This window comes from Molothrus aeneus, chromosome 1, assembly GCF_037042795.1.
Source record: "Molothrus aeneus isolate 106 chromosome 1, BPBGC_Maene_1.0, whole genome shotgun sequence".
NCBI lineage: Eukaryota > Metazoa > Chordata > Aves > Passeriformes > Icteridae > Molothrus > Molothrus aeneus.
Window position 1 is genome coordinate 80,622,413 of NC_089646.1, and position 22,783 is coordinate 80,645,195.

Sequence of the window (22,783 nt, forward strand, 5' to 3'; positions counted from 1 at the left end):
CCAGCTTGTAGACATGCTAATTACAAGTAGGTGTGACAGCTAGGTGTAACCAGTACTTGAGGAAATTATGACTAACATGTTTGTGGGTGGAAAAGAGGCCTTTTTTGCTATGCACCATCCTGTTCTGTATTAATTTTTTTAGTCTGCTTGCATTTCCCTTATACATTGTGCTGTGTTCCCTTAAAAGATATCCTTGTGCAGCAGGGAGACCTGTTTGCCATGACCAGCTACTGAAAGCATGGAGCTGAGCATGGGGAAGCTGACTGGAGGGAAGAAGGTTGTATTTCCCCTGACTTACACAAAATAGGAGCATCTGGAGCCCACAGAAAGAATTAGGCAGAACAATCCTGGAAGCCCTAAAGGGCTGATGTGTTTGAAATCAAAGGCTGGCTGGCCGGTGAAGAGCCCATCTCATGAGGATGCAAAGGAAGATTTGCTGAAAAGTCCTTTTCATTTGTCCCTGGCTGAGAATTTTGATTGCAAGAAAAACTAGATAGGACAAAATAAAGAGTGCAGAAAAGTGAGGGAGGAACAAATGGAAAAGAAGAGAAAACAAAGCTGTAGTAGTTTTCACGGTGTTTCTTCTGGTTTGAGTATGAGAAGTGACATAGCAAAGATGTCAGCCTCCAGAGAAATCCTGTGGTATTTGGTATTTGCAGAAGGTCCTAAATATTTTAAATCTAAACTGAAGCCTTGTATCTTGAAATCCGGTAGTGTTTGCTTTTTTGTTTTGTTTTGTTCTCACTTTGCATATCTGAAGTAAAAAACCTGCATGTGCATGTGTATTTTTGAGCAGAGGATATGATAGTGCCTTTATCAAATCTTGACAGCATTAGAGGTAGTTGCTAATACCAAGTACAGGGAAGGATTTTTCCCCTCTTTCAGTAAATATTTTCAGTTTCCCTCAACCATGTATTTCTGTAAAATTTTATACTTCCCATGTGGAAAAATGCTCCTAAAAGTAACATCTAAGCAAGTTATTATTAGTAGTATTTATTATTTTTATATGTAATACCATGCACCTTGAGCAGTATTAAAATTGAATGTTTGTGCTTGTTCCTTTGGATTGCCAGTTTGCTACTAGCTTGATCAACATTTATTTTCTTAAACTTCTATTCCAAAAAGGCTGGTATATGCCTTAAAACACCCTTCTCAGCATTTTGAGTTAAAGTGTTTGTGTGTCCCAAGCTTGATGAGTTTTTTTCATAATTGACAGAGAAGACACTTGTTATTTTTATGGTATATTAGGTGGGAAAAGGATCTGCTTTATAAATCTTCTTATAAATTTGGTATCAACAGAATGCACTGCATTTGTGTAGTTTACGAACTCCTGGTGGGATGGTGGACATACTCTGCACTGAAAAGATATCTCACTGGGATCCAATTCTCAACTTTCACAAAAGTGTATAAATCAACTGCAAGTGCAAATCAGTGAAGAAAACAAATAAAGGGAGAAAACAAAGAAAATAATTTTGAAATCTCCATGAAAGAAACTAGGAGAAGGTTAGCACAGGAATTGAATGTCTAATATCAAATAATAATAAGAAAAAATTTCAAGGTAATACCTGCAAATCAAACAGCAGCATCAGTGAGGTAATTTTCAGCAAGCAGGTGTAGCAAGATAATTCTCATTAATGAGTATATAATTTTTGAAGGTCTGATCTTTGTTATGTTAACTTGGCAAAATGTCCTTTGGCTTCTAGAAAGTCTGAACTTTTTGGCAGCTCATGTGCCAACTTGGTCTCCCTAAGATACTCAGGTATGGTGCAATAGTATCCCTGCCTAGATCAAGGTGTTCTTGCTTTTTACATTAGTGGTTCCTAACATCTGCCACAGATGTGAGAAGAACATTCAAAACCTGAAAGTTAGCTTGTGAGTATCACATTATGAGCATATTTAGTGATACACCTAAATTTTCAGCATTAATATTACAATTCTGATATTTAAATTATTAAGACTGGCTTTTCTATATGCTGTTTCTGCAATCAAGAGAACAATAATTAGGGCATATATCAGGTTTTCAGAGGGTTTTCATTATATTTAACAGGGGCTTTTCTTTCTCTTTGACAAGCATTTGTAAGAACATACTAAATGCTGTGTGGTACTCCAGATACTCTATTTACTGAGTATGTGATTTTGGTTGGAGTAGTGAGGGGCTGAGATGATACAGTATCTTTTAGGTATTAATGACATGACAAATTAAAGCAAGATCTTAAACGTTTAGGGGACAAACTGAGATCACTGAGACTGTGGTGCTTGATTTGCAATGTGAAATGCTCACTTGGAAAATTCTCACTTCAGAAATTCTCAGTGAAACCCTTTTCTCAACCCAAAATTAAAATTCTCCCTTTCAAGGACAGTTCTTATATTGAAGTTTAAATATTGATAATATACAGAGATTTATTGGCCTACAACTGAGCATGTCATTTTTTGTCCTGGGTCTTTGCTGGCTGCAGCACAGAGTGCGTGCTATGGCTTTCCCTCCAGCATGAGCCAGCCTCAGCTGCAGGTCAGGGACTGTGCAAGCCCTTCCCGTGTGTCTGGAGTGGGGCACTTGGGAGGGGAGGTCAGGTCCCAGTCACCCTCTCCTTGTGTCTCTGCAAGGCCACTGTGCTGAGCAGGAGCTGTGGGAAGGCCAACCAGTGCAAAAGGAGCAAGCAGAACTTCAGAAACTTACCTGACATCAGAATCCACTGAATTTCCAGGTAAATTTCTAAAAAATGAGGAGAGCAGTCACTGTTGAAAGCAGTGTTTTCACTTAGGTAAGACACAATACTGGATAAATAAGGTTTCGAGTTCTTCTGCTTATTTGATTTTAATCTTGATCTCCTTGTGAGTTTTGGGACTTTGAAGACCCAAGGAAGGTCTGGTTTTGTGGACACCTTTACCTTCAAGCTTCACAAAACTAAACCTGCTTCTTCACAGTGTGGTTATGAGTTTTGGTTTTACCTTTATGTAGAGGCAGAATAGGGTCAGCGGTAGACACAGGGAAACAACATGGTTTGGCCATGATTCTGCTTCAGCCAGGCCAGATCTCAGGCTGGTGAGAGAGGGAAAGACAGCCAATTTCTCCAGAAACATTCTGTTGCAATTCTTTTTTGTTCCTCTCTTCCCTTGCTGGGGCAAACCCCCTCTCCTTGTCAGCTCACCTAAACTGACCTGGTTCTGGTCAAACTGTAGCTGGCTTGGATTTGACAGGACAGTCAAATGCGAAAGTTAGAGAAAGGGCTGTCTTCAATTGACAAACAGGTTAAAAGGTTGCATGACCATCTGCAAATGTGCCTGGTGTGTGAATGCTTTCTGGTTCAGTCCTGATGTGTGTCTTCTGGATGCCCTGTGCTCAGAGAAGATTTACTGTGCTGGGTGAGGAAATCAACTTCTAAATCTGTTTCATTAGACATAATCACTCTGGCTTTGCTGTTTGAATAGCTAAATAGAGGGGAGATCTCAATAGTTTGCCATAGCCTAAAAGAGCCACAGTTCACTCAGTAGGTTTGGCTGCCAAAGGGTTTTGTTTAAGCAAGGGAAGTATATTGTAGAAGATGATTTTCTTCAGTTTTAGATACACTTATTTTTGTAAAAATGTCTGCTAAAGCATAACCCATGTGCAGTCAATGACAGTGGATGTAGTCAAGTTAGAGGTAGAAGTTTTTCTAATGTGTAGTTGTTTGGGTTTTTTGTTTTTGTTTTAATTGATCTGGGTAACACAGTTCAAATAAACACAATTGTGAATGTTTTAAGTCATAGATTTGTCTCATTCTCATATTTTGAATGTGGCATTTCTGTGTTCATAGTGATAAAATTCAAAAGGAAGTAGCAGTCTACTAGGAAGGTAATTTGAGAAATGAATCAGAGTGACTTGATAAGCTTGTAGGTGTTAGGATGACAGCCAGTTTCAGTTTATATAAATACCTATTTTGATAACAAGACAAAGGAGAAAATACAAAGAAAACTTTTCAAATAATTTAAAAACAAACATGATTTTCATTGAACTGTCTTGCAAAGAAGATGAAGGAAATACAGTGGAATATTTTGCAAAGCAATAAACATTACAATGAAGTTCTTGTTTTCAGCAGTATTGGTGTAGAGTTTTTTGCAATTCCCCATACAATTTGTCAAAAGGTGCTAGCATATTCTATGGAATGACAGTGCTTAAGAGTATGCTATGTCAGTACACAATTACATTTTCTCTTTTTCACTTGAAAATATTTCTAGTATTTTCTCTAACTTGTTTTATTACTCTTTTTCTTACAAGGCACCTGATTTTGGTTTTGAACTCTGTATTTTCTGTTAAAATGTTATGTTTGTCTTTCTTTCTAACACTGAATTTAGCATGATTTGTGCATGGGATGTGTAAATATGTTGATACTGTTAATATATTTGAACTGATGCAGTTTTATGAAAAAGTCTGTGTGTCTTAATTACTCATTTCTTATGGAGGTATATATATATATATTTATATATTTATATGTTTATATTTACACACTAGTAATTTAACCAAAACAATACATGTAAAATGTTACTATATATGTGAGTAAATGTGATTATAGAATCATAGAGTGGTTTGGGTTGGAAGGGACCTTTAGGGTCATCCAGTTTCAGCCCCCTCCTGCAGTGAGCAGGGACTCTTTCAGCTAGATCAGGTTGCTCAAGCTCCATCCAACCTGACCTTGAGCACTTCCAGGGATGGAGTAATAGATAAGTGGGTGATCCCACTTTCTTATGTTTGGAATGAAGTTATGATACTTGCTATTGTAAAATTAAATACTTTTGGACCATAAGAAAAAAAATTAAAATAAGTAAAAAAATTCAATATAAGTTTAAAATTTTCAGGTGTTGTAATTTTGCGAAGTACAAGGTCATACAAAACCATGTTAATTGTATTTAAAGCTCACTGTATTTCATTTGCTGACACTTTGAGATAAAATGCTTACAATCCCTTTCATGAACGTATAATGCATTAAATATTTTTTTAAAAATGTGCATGCCAATGAAAAATGATTGGGAAATCTGTTCTAAAAACCTGTCTCTTCAGTATGTGGTTTTGTCTGCAGTTTAGCATATGCATTTGACCCAGCTAAAAACAGCCCTGGACTCAGGCCACTCCTTTTGGCAAAAGTATTCTTGTTGTCTTGGGACAGGAAGAAATGGCAACCACCATGAGTTCACGTGCCACTTCAAACAGTCCAAATTTTCTTCTGAGCAGAGCCAGCATTTAATTTGTGTCTGTCTCCATGCCAAAGATCATGTGGGTATTGGTCCTCTTGCCCTTACAGTGATAATCCATTTGCCATTAACTGGACTTTGGTTCAAAAATACTGCATGTTTAATCCAGTGGACTGCTACCCAGTGCTGTAACAGAAAGATAATGGGCTACAAGAGAGATTAATAAGATTTTTGAGTCGCAAAAGCATTAAGCCAGTTTAAAGCTATTGGTTAAGCTGCTCAGAACTGGTAATGCATTAATCTTGAGCTGTGGTGTATGAGCGCAGCCGCTGCTGATGTGCATTAAGACATCTACATGGTCACCTTGTGCTTAGCTCTATTTCAGACTGAGTTAGCAATAACACTCTCCTAAGTCTTAAGGTGAATTTCCAGGAGATAGGTTAACAAAGCATATGCAGTGATTCTCAGTAGCAGGTGTCTGGTTTTACCTGCTTTATGGATACCAGGGCTACAAATCTGGGATGGCTGGGTATTTCTTCTGCTGGAGAGCCATCTGTCTCATTTTGGACTCTTGAGCCTGCTTTGATTCTCCTCTTGGTGGATCTGACTGACTTCCACTCCTGTAAGGACTGCAAAAGCCTCACTCAGTGGTGGTTGTGAACCTTAGCTTGAATATTCCCATGCTGCTTCTGCACTTCTTTTCGTGTTAGCGCAGTTAGAACCCCAAGTGAAAATACCTCTCCAATCTGTTTAATTGGAATTAAGGTCTTCTAGTCCAGAACTGGCATGTCATTTAGAAATTTGTTTGATGGTTATTTCCTTCTAAGGTTTGGAAAATGACAATGTTGCTTGTTTCTTTTTGTTTGTTTTTTTTCTCATTCTTTTTGAACCCTCGTTTTATATGTGTGTGTTTTTTTTTTTCCTCTGCCTAGACCTGGTTAACCATTTCTGTGAACAGGTCCTCAATTTTTTACTTTGTCCCTACTTTCCTGTCGTAGCCCCATCTTCCCCTGGTGTCGACTCCGTACCCTTACAGCGCACAGGCAGCCAGCACGGCACACAGAACGCAACCGCGACCTTCCAGAGGGCCAGCTATGCGGCCGGCCCAGCCTCCAATTACGCAGACCCCTACCGACAGCTGCAGTATTGTCCTTCTGTTGAATCACCATACAGCAAATCTGGGCCAGCCATCCCACCCGAAGGGACCTTGGCTAGGTCACCTTCCATTGATAGCATTCAGAAAGACCCCAGGTGGGTGAAACCTTCTTCATTGTCTTTTATTTCCCGCTCGCGCTGAGGGTTGTAATTGTGGTTTGCTTTGCGTGTTTCTGCTGTTGGATATCAAAGAAACACCCGTGGTGGTACACGAAAGACTTTGTTTGCATGACAGCATTGTCTAATGCTTCACCTTGGAAAGCTCTCATGAGCTGTTCTGTGCAATGAAATGATAGGTGTGGTCTTGAATGTGTGTGTGTTTAGCCTGCTTTCAGTAGTGCCACCCCTCAAAAGCTTAAAAAAAGTAGTTTTCTCTGGAAATGGGAGGAGTGGAGTAACTGTTGGCTCTGTAGCCATTGTGGATTGAATTTTCAAGTTGCTTCTTGGGCAGAAGTTGTTGCAGTTCTTGATTTGTCTACATGTAATGTTTAAAATGCTGCAGAAAAGGATATTTGGGTGTTGTGCGGTGAGACTGAACAATGTGAAAACAACATGTAACCAGGGTTGTGTTTCATCCCATGTGTTGTACAGGCTTACAGTGCCAGTATGTGGTAATAGAATGTATGATTACAGTTTTGCAGAAATGGTTATTGCTGTGCATGTTTTTCAAATATTTAGCACAATTTTTAATGTCGCTGGTGACCATCCTAATCTACTTAGGGAAGGTGCAAGGAGGAAACTTTACAGCCCAAGCAGTCACATAGATTAGAGAGAGAATTTTCTGGGAAATTATTTGACTTCTATGATAATAGCAACAGAAGTGCTAGCTGGAATCCTCAATGCACTTTGTGATTCTGTTCCGTTTTCTGAGGGAAAAGAAAACAATTCCCTCTAGTAACTTGAGTTTAAACTTGTTGAAAGTGTTAGTTTATACCAATGTTTTTCTTTGGCAGATGGTGTGATTTATTTGTTTGTTGTAATGCATAATTTAATGATAGAAGAGTCCAAAAGTTTGCCTGCAACAAAAATGCTGGTGGTTTTTAAGTAACAATTTGAAGAAACTTCTTTCACAAAATCTAAAAAAATAAATTCATAAACTTATTCTTTACTTGTTTAGCAGTAGCAATTCTTTCTGTCTCTCCACCCAGGAACAGAACAGCAGATAACATTTTGCAGCACATCAGAAACATCACTGCTTGCAGGGTTTTACTTGTTGAGAACACTTCTGTCTTCAAGCTTTTTTTTTTCCCTCTTATCTTTAACTGGAGAAATATGAAAAAAAATAATTGCTTCCTTTCTTCCCCCTGTGCCAAAGCAAACATTAGTAACAAGAGGGGAAAGGTATTTTTCTGAAATGGTGGTATTATATTTCTATTCCAGAATGTAAGAGCCCATGTATAAAAAAGAGCTTTGCTTTGTAATTGTGTTATGTTGAAAGTTAAGGCAACTTAGATTAGGAGAGCACTAGACCAGATGAGAAATGACTGTAATCTATATGAAATGTTCTCAGGAGAAGCATGATGGTGTTGAAAATGCTATTCCCTCTAAACAGGAAAGACATACTTACAGTATCTCTACAGGGCTTAAACATAATGCCTTTTTAAGAAGAGGCTATTTCTGTTCGAGTCCTTTGTTATCACTTTGCAACTGTTAATGTATAGAATATGTGCTAGTATTTTTCATTTGCTTCTTTTTTGGTTCTTCCTTATCATGCCATTTGTACATTCATGAGTATTGATTTCTGGAGGTAAAATAGGAGCGAAGAAGCAACTAGGTATAAAATGAACTCCATAAACCCTTTGGAGGGGATCATTAAATATTATTACTGATTACTGTTAGATGGGTTGAAAATTTGTACAAAACTTTTGTAAATGGGTTTGCATTACTCTTGATTTCATTTCTTTGATCCTAGGCTGTGTGTGGCATATATTAGTATTTCTACCTTTGTGTGTTGGTTTGAATAATTCTGATAAAGAAATGTCAGAAACACACTTGATTATGTTATGCCTTAATCCACAGAAACCATACTCCACTGAGGCAGACTGACTTGTGAAACTGTCTGTGGCCTACAGCAGTTGCTGATCATTCAGCTATTGGAAAGATATTGAAGATTTGAAAGGAGTTGGGAAAAGAAGTAACAAAAGCAATCAGAATGCTTTTAACATATTGATTTATATGAATAGATTACAAAAATGCCCATATATGATAAGTGTGGAAGTGATAAAATGAAAGACTTTTCAGATACCTTAAAAAATACTATGGAATTGAAATTACTTTGGGTAGAATGTGGGAGATATAGTCAGGAAAAGGAAGATGACCCAAATGCAATACAGGTTTTCAGTGGCTGTGTTGAGTTGTGCTGTATGCCCCAGAGGGTTACCATTTATGTCTTACACAGCAAGAAAAAAGTCCACAGGTTGGTCAGCAGCTGCACTTTGTGAGCTGATAAGTCACAAGTGTCCTTACAGACATGTTGCTGCTTTTGTTGGCTACCAGTCAGAGTATTTTCTGACTGTCGCAAGTTGTAGAGGGCAATAGTAGGCTTCATTTTCAGACACCAAACCTACCTGTCCAACCAGAGGTCCAAAAAAATGCTCAGTGGCAGAGGAAAATCTGCAAGACAAAAGCACGCTACGTGTAGGCTTTTGATTAACCTATGTATCATTCAGCTCAAGATGAAAATCTAGATATCCAGAAGAGATAGTACTCAACCCTTATAAGCAATTAGCATTCCTAAAATTGAACATAATTTTCTGGAATCTTCAATTCAGACAGAATTTCTGTCTGGAGGCCCAGAAAAATGGTTGGCAGACACTGATGTAATTGACATTTTTTTCCATTGTTTTCACGATGTAGTTTGTCTTACTGATACTTCTAAGTTTAAATACGTGTTCTGAGCTGACATTTGACAAATGAAATTTTAGCTCAACATCTGTTCTGAATCATCTAGCTGTCATAAAATGCAGTTCAGTGTTCATTAAGTTAAAGTTTAGGACAAAAACATTTAAAAAAAAAGGGTATTAAGATGTTTACAATCAAGTTTGTGGCAGGGGATAATTTTTAATTTATGCAGGTAGACTTAACTCATAGACGTTTATAGACAGATAGTAAAAACTTTACACATCTATCCAGTTGGAGAGTGAGGCTTTGCTGTTTGAAAAGGAAATAAGTCCCATATCACTGTCAGAAATAATACTGAAGGTCTGCATATGGGAAATGGAAAAGTTCCTGTCATTGCAGATTGATTTTTCAGAGCATTCTTTTATGTTTCCTTCATATAAAAACAAAAAGGAAAAGAAATATGTGCTAGGGCTGTGATATCAACTGTTTCATGCCATAATTTCTTATATGAAGATGTGGTATAAGGAGGGAAATAACACAATATTTGTTTTATAATTATTTCATTTCTTCTGAACTGTGATTGAGAGAAGTCTTGAGTTTTTTAAGGTATCAGAAATACATGTTAATGTGGTATTTTCCAGCCTACTTTCATGAAGGAAGATTAATCTTTCTCTTGGCACCAACAAGTTATCTGTGACTTGTGTATACTTATTATTATTGTAATTATTTTACTATTATTTTATTTTTCAGTTTTATTTTGTCTGTTTCTAAATTTTAAGAAAACTGGGGAATCTTAGAAATGTTGGGATCCAGTATTCAGTATGTGTGCCTTCTGGATTTAATTACAAATTCCAAACTTGCCAAATGTGTATAAATTAGTTAAATTTTGAAGTTTTAATCTAGTAAGAAGCTGTGTACATGTACCACTGTGGCTAAGTTACGCTTGCTACACAACAGATGAAAATAGAACATTTTCATCTCCTCCATTTAAATACATACCAGTGGGGTTTTGTGATTGCAGTGGTTTTGCTGGTTTATGAACTCAAGCTGTGTGGTTTGATGTGTCCGGTCACAAGGTGTTCTTCATTGTTGTGTGACTTCCCAACTGTTTTTATTTACATACAAATACACGGGTCATCTCCTCCAAAGAAGCTGGCAAAAAGCTGAGGTAACAGCAAGAATTGTGTGGAATACACTCCACCATGGATACCAAAGTGATTTTCAGAGCTCACTGTCCCTTTTCATATTGCCTTGAATTATACTGATCTGCGCTTAAAACTTGCCGTTATGGCTTCACTTTCCATGTGCTTCAGAACCTTTAGAACTATTTATTCAGAAAAAGTGGGATAATTTGGTGAATGAAACTGTAAAAGGTACATTATTCATTATAGAACAGACTGCAATAATGATTTGGCTCTTGTTTAAAAAGAAAAAACATTATCATTAGAGAATCATGTTGCAACTTCACAAGAAAAAAATAAATAAACCCCAGTTATCTTGTAGCATTTCTCACCTTTACAACTGGGTGTAAGTCAGCACAGAGACAAAAGTTTTCCAGGAGATGCATGATTTAACAGTAATACTCTGAAACATTTCTGGTCAGTTTTGCATTTTCAGAGTTAACTTCTCATTTCATTACCTCTGCTGACTTTAATTTCCTCCTAAGCAGAAAACAACAGTGCTGTCTATCTTCTAAACTTCTAAACTAGCTTTCTTTTCACTTAGGAAAGGATATAAATTAGATCAGATCATCTTGTGTGAACTGTTAAGTTTCAAAACTCATCTTTTTTCTCTTTTTTTTTTTTTCCCCAGAAATATATTTCATTTGCAAAATACAAGCTAGAGAGCATTCTTTTTCTGTAGGAAAATTGACAGGAGTAAAATAAACTCTAGTTTAATTTCTGTGCTCCCTTAAAACTGCTTATGAGATTAGCACACAGCGTTTGGAGCATGGCCTGTTAAATGTTTCTGCAGGAGTCTTCTCCAAATACTTAATCTCACTTTGTTACAAGGATTGTCTTGGTATTAATAGTTTTAGTCTGCTGTAAGTCTGAATAGAAGCCAGGCACTCTGAGAGGCTAAAGAATTAAGAACATAACAGTATAATCCTGCACGGGTGGGACGTTGGCAATCTTGGTGGGAACGTTTCTAGTAGGTTCTTTGGGAAGGGTTGTCACTTTCAGAAAGAAACTTCTGGTGAGATGGAAGGCATTGCTATGACTGTGGTATAGCTCGTGGCAGCACTGTACAACACTGCTGTTTTCAGGCCTGAGACACTGGCTGGAGTTTTCAGAATCCCAAGGGACTGGTGGTTGCATTGGTGAGTTTCTGGCCTAACTCTCTAATGCAAAGTGTAGAAGACTGGAGTTCATTCCCAGTCTGGATGAGACGGAACAGCGCTTACAGATACTCTTCCTGCTTTTATGTGACACAAGGCATGATAGGCAGCTCTCCTTTTCTCTTAATTGGTCCCTCTTACCCTTACCTGAAATTAAGGGTAAAGGGGAAGGTTTCTCCAGAGGTGATGGTAGTAGGACAGCCATGGGAAACACACTTTTAGCGAATCAGATAATGTAAAGTTTGGCAGTGTAGGCTTGTCTCTAGAAGCAAATGTTTCAACTTTCTAGGTCCTGTGAACACCATCAGTTTTGGGAGGTTTTTTTGTATCAGATTTACTCAGGCCAGGCCCCTTGTATTGGTAGGACCAACCAGACGGTGTTTGAAAGTGCTCATTTCATGGGTCTGTGTTTAAGTATTTCTTTCATACAGGAAGGAAATACCAGGTTTACTTTCCTTACACAGAAATCATACAGTCTCTCAGGTTTTAATCAATACTCCTCCTCAGTATGACAAACTGACCCCAGAAGAATAAATTTGAAGAGTCTTAACAGCACAAAGATACACCCAGTTCAAGAATAGCAAGTCTGGAGCACATTGCAATTCTTCATAAAGATCTCTTCTACATTAAAGGTGGGAATTTTGACTTAGTGCACAAGTTAGTTTTTAAAAAGCATAGCAGCTATAAGAAAATAAACAGCAATCTGTTTTCCTTTCCTGATGAAGATAATTAAGGATGAATCTTGCTTCCTTAAAATAGATGGGGATGGAATCCATAGACTATCCTACAGTCTGTTAATTTGGGATTTTGGGACCTAGCTGGAAACTTTGTCTGGGAAAGATTTTCCCAGTGAGTATTTAGTTCCAGCTTGAGCATAGCAAAATAAACAAGCATCTAACTTGTCCTTGCAAGTGTGAACTTATGGTGAGGTAAAGAATTGATATCCAGAACTTGTAAATTTTATTTTTGTCTGTATTTGAGCACATTGTGGTAGGTGCCAACAGTTCCTGTCTTTCCACTGTTTACACTGATGTGGTTTATAAATGGCTGAGGAGGTGGGAGGCGTTGGGCACAGGTGGAACCATCTTACAGCACAGCAAATGCAATTCTGTATGTACAGAATTATCCACCTGTATTTGCTATTTTTTCCTCACTGGAATTTGCCCTATATTATTTAGCAACCTTCTTTCTCTAGGGTAAATGCTTGGTAGTAAAAAAAAAAAACCAACCAAACTGAACCAAAGAAACAGAAAATTTTAAAATATCTATTTAGAACTACAGGAATTAAGTGACTCCTTTTAGCTGATGAAGTACTTACTACCCTCTTTCTCTCCTTTTTGACTGGTACCATTTTACTGACAATGCATGAAGCCACTCAGTAATGTTACGATCCTGTCTTTCAAGAAATCCAATCCTATCATTAGAAAATTGCTCTGTTGTGCTCACAGAACATCGTGCTTTCAGGATATTGCAGTAAGATGGATGGTGCTGGTCCATGAATTTTGAATAATGAGTATGTCCAGGAGAACTTACAGTTCCTAACCTATGAGCAGGGTAGAAGAGGTTATGTGTAGCCATTCTATTTGTCAGGTTATTTAGCAGCAGGGTATAATTTTGAGAGAGATGATACCTTGTGTCTTGTTTTGATCTGCAGGTTTAGCTCTTCCAGTCCTCTCCTTCTACCAGGAAGTAATTCCTTTCCATTATGCTGAAGGGAGAGAAGCAAAAGGCTCCTTAGGTACTTGTGACTGAGGCAGGGTGTTCAGGAGGATGCTGGCAGGAGAGCCAGTAGAGTGGTAAATGCACTTCTCATAGCTCAGGGGAGATAAGACTGATGTTTCCTTTTTGAAGTTTTGTTATTTCTAACCTCCCTTCCTCCCCAGTGCCGGACTGCCACTTGAAGAGCAGCAACAAAGCACTTCCCTCTCTTTCTCTCTTCATCTGTTGTGTATTTTAATGGCCTCATTCATCCAAGAAGAAACCAATGGACAGTACTTCAAACTGTTCATAGCTCATTTCTGGTTTTTGCATGGCATTACTGAGCTTCTAACGGCAAATATATGTTTCAGTGCAGTTTCTGCCTTTGTTTGCCACACGTGTTGCTCAGCATCCTGTGGCTCATTTGCAAACTTTGACAGATGCAAAATCTGTGTGGTGCCTTTCTGTGATGACAGACTGTAAGAGCCAGGAAATATTGTAAGTATATTTTCCAACCAGACATTAAAAACAAGGAAAAGAATCATACTTTCAGGCTTTACTGGGCTCATGTAAGCTGTTATGATCTTCTGGCAAGATAAACCACATAAGAGGCTTCTCAGTAATAGATCTTGGACAACTCATCAGCCAAATGGATAATAATGATCTTACTTTTTACAGGGACATTGAGAATAAGTTAAATTTTTAAGGTGCATCAAAGGATAATCTTGCTTTTACTCTCATGGGAAATACAATGGGAACAAGATGAGGGAAATAGATGGAGAAGATGAATGGGGGGAAATTTAAAGAAGTGATAGAAGATCAGGATGCATTGTCTCAATTTTTTCTTTAAAAAAAGCGACTGAAAGTCATCCTCGATCGTGAGATAAATTGCCATGCAGATTTCAGAACCTCGACCTCAGTGTCATATACCATAGCTGTTTTATAAGCAGGAAACAAGAGCTAACATTGAGAGTGCAGAACATTCTGCAAGAAAATAATATCAATTCTTTGCTAAAAAAAAATCTCTACTGTAGTGCAGAGCTAAAATGTTTAAAGAGAAAGAATGGTCAACAACTTTTATTAGTTTCTAGCAGAACATTTTAGCTTTTATAAACTAAAAACTTGACTTTAAGAACTTCAGCTCTATGTAGATTTAAAATGCTAGATGGTAATAGATCTATCTCTGCTAGCTCACTCAAGATCACAAAAACTCAGAATGTTCTGAGTCAGAAGGGGCCCGTAAGGATCATCGAATGATCATAGAATGGTCCCTGCACAGGGAGTGGCACCCTGTGCCTGAAAGAATTGTACAAATGCTTCTTGAGCTCTGTCAGGCTTGGTGCTGTGACCTGTGAAGGTCCCTGTGGAGCCTGTTCCAGTGCCCAACCTCTGGATGAAGAACCTTCTCCTGATACCAAAACTAAACCTTCTCTGACACAACTCAGGCCATTCTCTTGGGTCCTGTCACTGGTCACCACAGAGTAGAGATCAGTGTCTGCCCCTCTTCTTCCTGTCATGAAGAAGTTGTAACAGCAATGAGGTCTCAGCTCAGTCTTCTCCAGGCTGAGGAGATCAAGTGACCTTGGCCATTCCTCATATGGCTTCCCCTCAAGGCCCTTCACCATCTTCATATCCCTCTTTTGGGATCAGAGCCTGATGTGAAGTCCAGACTCCAGCTTTTATTTCTCTGGTGCATCACTGTTCCCTGGTGATCTCCACCAGCTTCAATTAGATTGTTCTTTCTCTGCCCACTCCACTGCCCCACTCCAGGAGCTCAGTGAACAAGTGAGGTTCACAGATTCACCCCAGTTCTTAGCATTAGGCAATCGGTTTCCTAGGAAGCTAAAGATAGCACTGATCCCATAGAAAACTGCAGCCATTGTTGCCAGGGAAACTCCTAGTCTCTGGACTTACTGTGAAACATTTGGGGTTTTTACTTGTTTGGTTTTGGTTGGTTAGTTCTTTAAGCCACTGCAGCATCAGTGGGACCACTTGCTGCTTAGCTTGCCATTAAAAATTTGGGGGTCATGTTTGTCTTCACTGTTTAATTATGTGGAAAGATCTGGATACCTGAACAGCTTCTGGATAGCTGAAGACCTGGAATGAAATGGTCAGGTTTTCTTAGCCCAAAGGAGGGCTAAGAGTGAGATATCTAGGTTTCCTGAACATACCAAAGGTAAAAATGTGGAGAAGGAAGAGCTCTGTCCCAAGACAAATAATTTATGTCAGGAAATGACCAAAAGCTACACAGGCTTAAGGAAAGTATATTAATATAGTTTTTTGCTCTTTAGAAATTGTTTCAAGTTATCGATTATCCTTGATAATCTTTTCATTCTGTGTGAGGACATGATGTATTTATTTCATAGATTTCTTTTTGAAGAGGAGGGCTGATTTTTGGTTTTATTCTGTTTGATGCTGTGTTTTTCTTTCTGAAAATAATTTCTTTCTGAACCTACCTGAATTTGAGCATCTTGAGTGTAAAAACTTGGTTTGAAAGTTTGGGCCTAATAGCTGCAGCTTAAGAAGAGTGGTTGTGTGTGTGTGTTGGTGAGAGGAATGAGTACAGACAACACAGGTGTAACAGGTTAGTAAAAGCAGCTCCATTACTTTCCCATTAGCCGGGGCTGTGTAATATTTCATTATGACTCTCTCTCAGAATCTGTGCTGATCCATCAGCCTCACTTACTCCAGCTCTTGTTGCTAGTGTGAAAAGTGGTGCCTTTTCTTGACCAGGAGATGACTGCTAGGAGTCTAGGCAAAGGCTGAGCCTGGAGCAACCCAGGGGTGTTTGTTTTTCAGAGGTGTTGGTACTTTCCTGTTAGCTGTGTGATGTTGCTGCCATGCCCATTCTGGTTCAGAACCTGGAGCTGAGGATTGAAGCAGGAGTTCCCTGCTTGCAGAGAGCCAGGATGTCCAGGCCTGCTCACAACAGAGGGTTTGCTGCCAGTGAAGTTTACTGCAGCTGAAAACACAAAATATTTGAACTGTTTTAGTCAGTTGTAGTTCACGTCCAAGGATTCACGGAGAAAAGCAGCCTCTTTTTTTGGTGAAATGATCCTGTAATTACATACATAGTATGAATTACATTACACCATAGCTAGATTTATGGCCTTAAAATAAAAGGAATTTGTTTTCATCCTACAAGAAATTGACTTTTAAGGGCTTACCCTTTTGACACTTTTTTAAGTTTCTGTATAGTTCTGATTCTGTCCAATACCTTTTTATAAAGAAAGCTTGACATTTTTCTGCATGAGAATAGTTGTCAAATGTCTTGTAAAGCTCTTGCTGCACACAAATGGACACACAGGGGGATCTTTTAGATGTTTTGCTGTTATCTTTTTCAGGAAGAAATGGGAAAAAGGCATTTGATTTCTCTTGTGCCTTTACCTGAGTTTGCCATGATTGGCCAAATCGCAGAACCTCTGTTTCAGCAAGGCATTTCCTCTCTCATGTATTTTGAAGTTCTCTTAAATGCATGAAATCATCTCTGCAGGATGAAATCTTCTTTGCATAGTCTTTTCTGGTGGATGTTTTTTCATTTGTCAGCAGCTACATTTTTTTAAATGAAATTTTATCCCAAACTGTCAAGGTTTTATCTGCAGCTGTGAAGGGATAACAAATCCTGTCAGCCACTGCTTTTTCTGTGGCGTGGCTCCAGCAACCATCTGTTACCTTTCTGCTGCTGCATGATTTACACACCAGAATCTCCCCTAAAAAAAAAAACAAAACCAAAACCACAAAAACAAAACTGTAGATAAGTGTTGCACAAAAGCTTCATTTGAAGTATGTAAGATTATATAATTTCAGTTAATGTGAGTGACCAGTTCTTGGGTCTGATAAGAGAGACCTTAGAGCAATTTGGTTATGCTTCACAGGAGGAAGGGGCTGCTTTTGCACAGGGGAAAATGGCCTGCATGAAATTTTCTCATTCAAAAGTGTGTGTGCATGACTTTCACAGAGAAATTCAGGAGAAATGCACACTGAACACCTCTCCACCTTTTCCTTTCCAGTTATGAGTTTGAGCTGATCAATTTTCAAGTCAGCTAAGTGGAAATACTTTCATTGAGAAGCCTGTTTATCACCTCCTGTATGCGTGTAATCATTTCAGTTGTACACATGGGTGCAGTGAAACTGAGCCTAATAGTTCCTAATCCACAGTAGGTTTATTACTAAGCCAGATTTGCCTCATAAGAATAATGCAGACAGCTTCTCAGAATAACTTAATAACTGCAGTGTGAATGCAGAAGCCTTATTCCTGTTTCATTTCATATTCACCAACATAAAACTATCTGATACCAAACTTACATCTTCTTTGCTATTGTTGTTCTTAAATAAAATCAGATTTTTGTTTAGACTTTATTATTTATTAATATTAAACATGACTAAGTTTCATTATGTTTCAGTGTTTGTATTGTGGACTTTTTTTGTTAATTATTTTTTTGTAGTTAGCACTAAGAATGGGGTAGGAGTCATTAGCTTCTCAACTGTTTTCCAAGAACATCTGATGAGAAACAGTATACACTTCATTGCTAAAAGGAAAAAAAAAAGGCGTTTTGGAAGGGTGAAGGGAAGAACTGATGGAGCTGGTTTCCTTCAAAAGAGAGTTTGTTGGGAAAAAATGTATCAATCTCACTAAAATTTATTTCAGAGCACTATTTATTTATTTTGCCTCTATACAATTAAGAATAGAATGAATGGCAGAGAAGTGATAGAGCTGGTAGGTGACAGCTGAGACATGCAGAATAGTGAAGGTAGCCTGCTACACTTGTATTGAGAACTTCAGCATAGCCTGAAGGATCATTAAATGCACAAAGTTTCTTTTCAGAAACATTTTAAAGAAAAACTATTTATGAGCTCACGTCTCTAACATTTTAAACTTCTTTGGAAAATGCAATTCTCTGCATGTGGTGTTGAATTAGTTCCTTGCTGTTGCAGGCTTCTTGGGAAAGCTAAACTTATGGTGCTCCCAGTTGTGCTGAATATAAGCAATATAAGCTAAATCCTGCAGTGTTTTCAAAGAGGAAATTCATTTACTTTGTAACATGACTTTGAATGGAATAAGTGCAACAATTCAAAGAAACTTCTATTCTACTGGAATATTGACCATGAGTTTTGATCATCAGTGGTTAAGAGGCAATTTTTTAGTTTTTGATAAAAAAAAGTGTATAAGAGGATAAAACTGTCATGTGACATTCTGTTAGATTACAGTGTAAACTAGTGAGGTTTGAGAATTTCGTGATGATAGTTTGGAGTTCAGCATTTGTTCACAGTACAAGCAGAGTCTGGAGTTTTATCAGTATATTGTTCTCCACTTCGTGAATCTTGTATGTGGGGGAGAAAATGTTTAAAAGGCATTGTTGTCAAGTTCACAAAATATGTGCAATGAGAAATATATGGAGAAAACATTTTCATCCTGTTTCCTTTAAAATGGTCTTCTAATTTCCCTGTACCTCTCTTATGTGCAACAGCTGAGTCTCAGCAAGTTCACAGCAGCTAGAAGCAGTTCAGGGGTGGGGTTTTTTTCATACTTTCAGATGAATAAAGCTTCTTGATTTAAACAAGAAGATAACACTTCTTGGATATTACCTGTCTAATAACTTATCACTCAAATTGTAAGATGTCAGTGTAACAAGAGCAGTATTTTTCACTGTCATCATCTCTCTGAAGAATTTTGTTTCAGTTGGGATGTCATGCATCCTGCTTAAAAAATTTAAACTTTTGGAGAGACATGTTTTAGATTTTCTTGTAAGGCCTAAAGACCAAACTTTCAGTGGCAAAAAAGTAAAGCAAATAAACTTTTAATAGAGCAAGTGATACTTTCATATACTGGAGTTTGGTTTTGTTTAGAAAACTCAGAAAAAAGTAATGCTCTTTTGAAATAAAAGCCAGGAAAAAAGAATTAAAGGTAATATTAATAAATGTAGCTTTTATGTTTTCTGGGAATTTAAAGACTGATTGAGTGTTTAGAAAGTTCAGAGAGAAGAGAGATGGCTGCTTTTACATGAGTGTTGTAATATTTTAAAAAATATGATCTCTGCCTTTGTTTCTTTTACCTTGGGGAAAGAACATTTTGGCAAAGAACATTTTCTTCCTTATTCTCCCCACACCCATGTAAAATTTAGGCTTTGTAATACTGAATTCTCTTAGGATCCCATTGAAAAGGAGACTGGTGTGAAGATTTATGTATCTCTCTCAATATGTGCCTGTGATAGTGATAGTGATGCAACTCTCTTGAGAAGATGCAAGTTGGAATGGAGGCTGTGAAAAGTGCCTGGAGAATTACTGGCCAGCATCCCCTTTTAATATGCAAACCAAAAGTAAAAATATGGGTTGATGCCACTGTTTCTGCACATCTTGCCAGCATTTAAATGGTCCAGTGGTTTCATTTTGCTGTACATGTTCAGTTCCAAAAAGCTCATGTTCAATTTGAAATGAGATGTGAAAAGCTGGAATGATGAAGAACAAGAGAAAGAAAGGCAGGATTAAAAACAAGAACAGTTAAATTGTTTAGTTATGCCAAGGATTAAGAATTGGTAGCTTCTTTCTGGACGGGTCTGCTGTGAAAGCCTGTAGGAAGGATGCCGTGTGAAAATTGCAAAAATATTTTTGGAAAATGTGGGCAAATACATGCTCAAGGTTGTTGTTAAAGGAGCTTTTCAAAGACTGCAGTGAAGGGCAAAACTCTCAAGGACCTTGGACATCTAAGAAAACTATGTGGAAAATGTACCCAACTGTATTCAACAGTCTCATGATACCATCTTGTAAAAATCAAAATTGCTTTGAAAGCTTGATTGCTGGAATGAAAAACCCACATCTTTGAAGGAGAGTAGCAATTTAACTGCATGACTATTAAGTCTGGGTAACTAACTTGGAAAAAAAAATCTGTTTCCTTTACTACTCCACAAGTGGCATTTGCTATTCTTAGCTTATTATATATACATATATTTATTTTTGTGTATTTATCTCTGTATGTAGTATTAAGTAGGGCTTTTGGCTTGACCATGTGCTGGCCTTGGAATGTCTTGAAAAGAGAAAGCACAGAGCACAGGATTTTTAGCAACAACAGGACAGTGGAAGAGCTCCTCTGGAAACTTCAGTCTTTCTATATATAGAATAAATACAATTTATATATGTAGTATGTATGCATATGTAGAAACCATAATCCATGTTTGTCTGGCTTGAATCTGTATGCTGACAGCATGTGTGTGTAGGTGAGGAGATGGAGCACAGGAGCAGGGTGTGATTTTTATTCAAAGACGTGTGAGATTACTTTGGTTTATAAGAAACAGGATCAGAACAGCGTGAGTGGAATCTCCTTGGCTGCTGCTGAAATTCCTTGTGTAAATCAAATTGAAAGAGAGTACGTTTAGCTTAGATATTAGGAAGAAATTATTAATTGTGAGTGTGATGAGGCACTGCAACAGGTTGCCAGGAGAAGCTGGGGATGCCCCAGCCCTGAAAATGTTCAAGGCTTGATGGGATGGGGCTTTGAGCAACATGGTCTAGTGAAAGGTCACAGCCGGTGGTCATGGGGGAGTGGAACTGGGAGATCTGTTCCAACCCAAACCATTCAGTGAGGCTATGATTCTGTGAAATGCTGAGAAGCATTTGGCCTGATGTAGACCCCAGCCTCTCCAATACTCTTCTCATAGAAACCTCAGGTTCAAAGGACATGATGTGTCCTGTGTCACCTTCAGAAAAGATACATGTTCATTGTGTCCTCTGCTTAAGGTAGAGTCACTGCCCATATCCTTTATGGTCTTCCTGCTGGTCTCTCCAAAGTATCTCCTCTGTTTGAAATTGCAAGCTCAGGAGGTGCAAATTTTACATATGCAAATTCAATTGCAGCAGCTAGTTTTATTTGGGCCCTTGGGATTTCCTTGATTATAAAGTGGAAACTGCAATATCAATTTATTTCAGATATTTGTGATGGTTTTCACTGACAGCTCAAGGAACAGTCGTGGTCATTTTCAGTGTTTAAGTTACAGGCAAATTACAGAGAATCTCTTTTATTTCCATGGTTTCAAATACAGAGTTAATATGGATGTTTTGTCAGAAAGAAATGAAAATAATCTGAGTATTCAAAAAAGAGCAATATATTTCCTGGGTTTCACATTAAAACTTTACCTTGGATAGTAACACACATCCAGTTCAGTGGTTAACCAGACTGACACATGCTGCACCAAATTACATCCACAGGCATATTATATGAAGAACCAAAATATGTGACAAGGTAGTGTAATCCTGAAGTGACAAGAGTTCTGACTTGGTTTGCATCAGCTGGTATGTCTAGGAAAGGCTGGTGTCTTACTACGGATGTGATATTTGGAAGCTCTCCCCCAGTAGAGCCAGTCTGTGAGACTGAAGTTCTCTATCTTTGTTTCATGACTAAGTTTATGATGGAAAGAAGCTCTCCAATTCAAAAAAGATAAAGGAATAAGTAGAATTTGTTAAAAGTCCTCGCTAATTTGCTTGCTAGGAGATGTTGCTCTTCCTAGAAGATGCATGACTGAGACCTGGATTTGCCTAAACTTAAAAGAGTACTAGTACTATTCAAGGGTATTCGTTATAGAGTAATAATAATATTCATATTAAATAATTATATGTATTTATTGCATATTTCACATATATGTGACCAAATTCTGTGTTGTAAAAAGATAAATTTGCCATTTAGGACAACAAAGTTGTTTGTTTTCAAATGAGATTTAATTATTGGCTGATGTGGTACTGCTTATTTCTTTGTTTGCTTTTTATTAAAAATTTTGTAAGAACATTTATCCCTTAATAGTGTTTTAATTTTAATTTTTAGACTCAAAATTGCATTTCCTGAGGACCTGTAAAATAATTTAAGAGGATTGTATGTTACATTTAATAAGATGATGCTTCCTTCTTTTGGGTAGGAAGCAGATTCTCTATGTGCTTAATAGAGATTTATGTTTTATAGCCTATTACATAAGACTGGTCTCCATGGAACCTCAAGAAATTAGGGAATGTAATAAATTGTCTGGGGTTTTTTTGCGGGTTTTTTGTTCGTGGTTTTTTTTTTGTTTTTTTTTTTTTGTATCACTGGGGAATCTCAGAAACATTGCAAGAATACAAATCTAGTAGGAGTCAAGTGAAAATTCCCCCTCCTGTGTTACCTTCACTTCCAAAGACTTGAGTCTCTGAAGTTCTTAAAATAGGTACTTTCTTCCTTTCCTGTTCTCTTATTTGACACTTCAACTAGACAGAGCTGAGTGATTTTTCAACAAGTAGCTAAAAATATGTAGGAGAGTGGCAGATATAAAACTAGCATGAATTTAAATGGTCAAAAGATTGACATGAATGTGTTTCTTCTAAATTTGTCAAAGGGTGAAGCAGAAAAACTTTTTAAGACCTACAGTAAAGTAGACTTGCTTGTGAACTCCAAGAGCAATATCCTAATTGCGAATTTGTTGCCTGCTTATTTTCATCCTAGGAGGCATTTCTGGCTCCTGGGCTTCCCAACCTTCCAATTAGAAGTATGACGTGTAAGACATCATTCAGGATTTCCTCTCTTAATGTTTGTGGGAATTGTTGCATGCATGTGTCCTGTCAAATAACACT

The 22,783-nt window shown here is 37.7% G+C and overlaps 1 protein-coding gene across 5 annotated transcripts in view; it reads left to right on the forward strand.

The window, feature by feature from the left end:
* CTNND2 (catenin delta 2) overlaps positions 1 to 22,783 on the forward strand; it is a 637,790-nt gene that overhangs the window by 404,487 nt on the left and 210,520 nt on the right. For all 5 annotated transcript variants that reach the window (XM_066559759.1, XM_066559767.1, XM_066559780.1 and 2 more), the window contains one exon: positions 6,165 to 6,417. In XM_066559759.1, the coding sequence (XP_066415856.1) occupies positions 6,165 to 6,417 (253 nt within the window). The remainder of the gene's footprint in view (positions 1 to 6,164; positions 6,418 to 22,783) is intronic.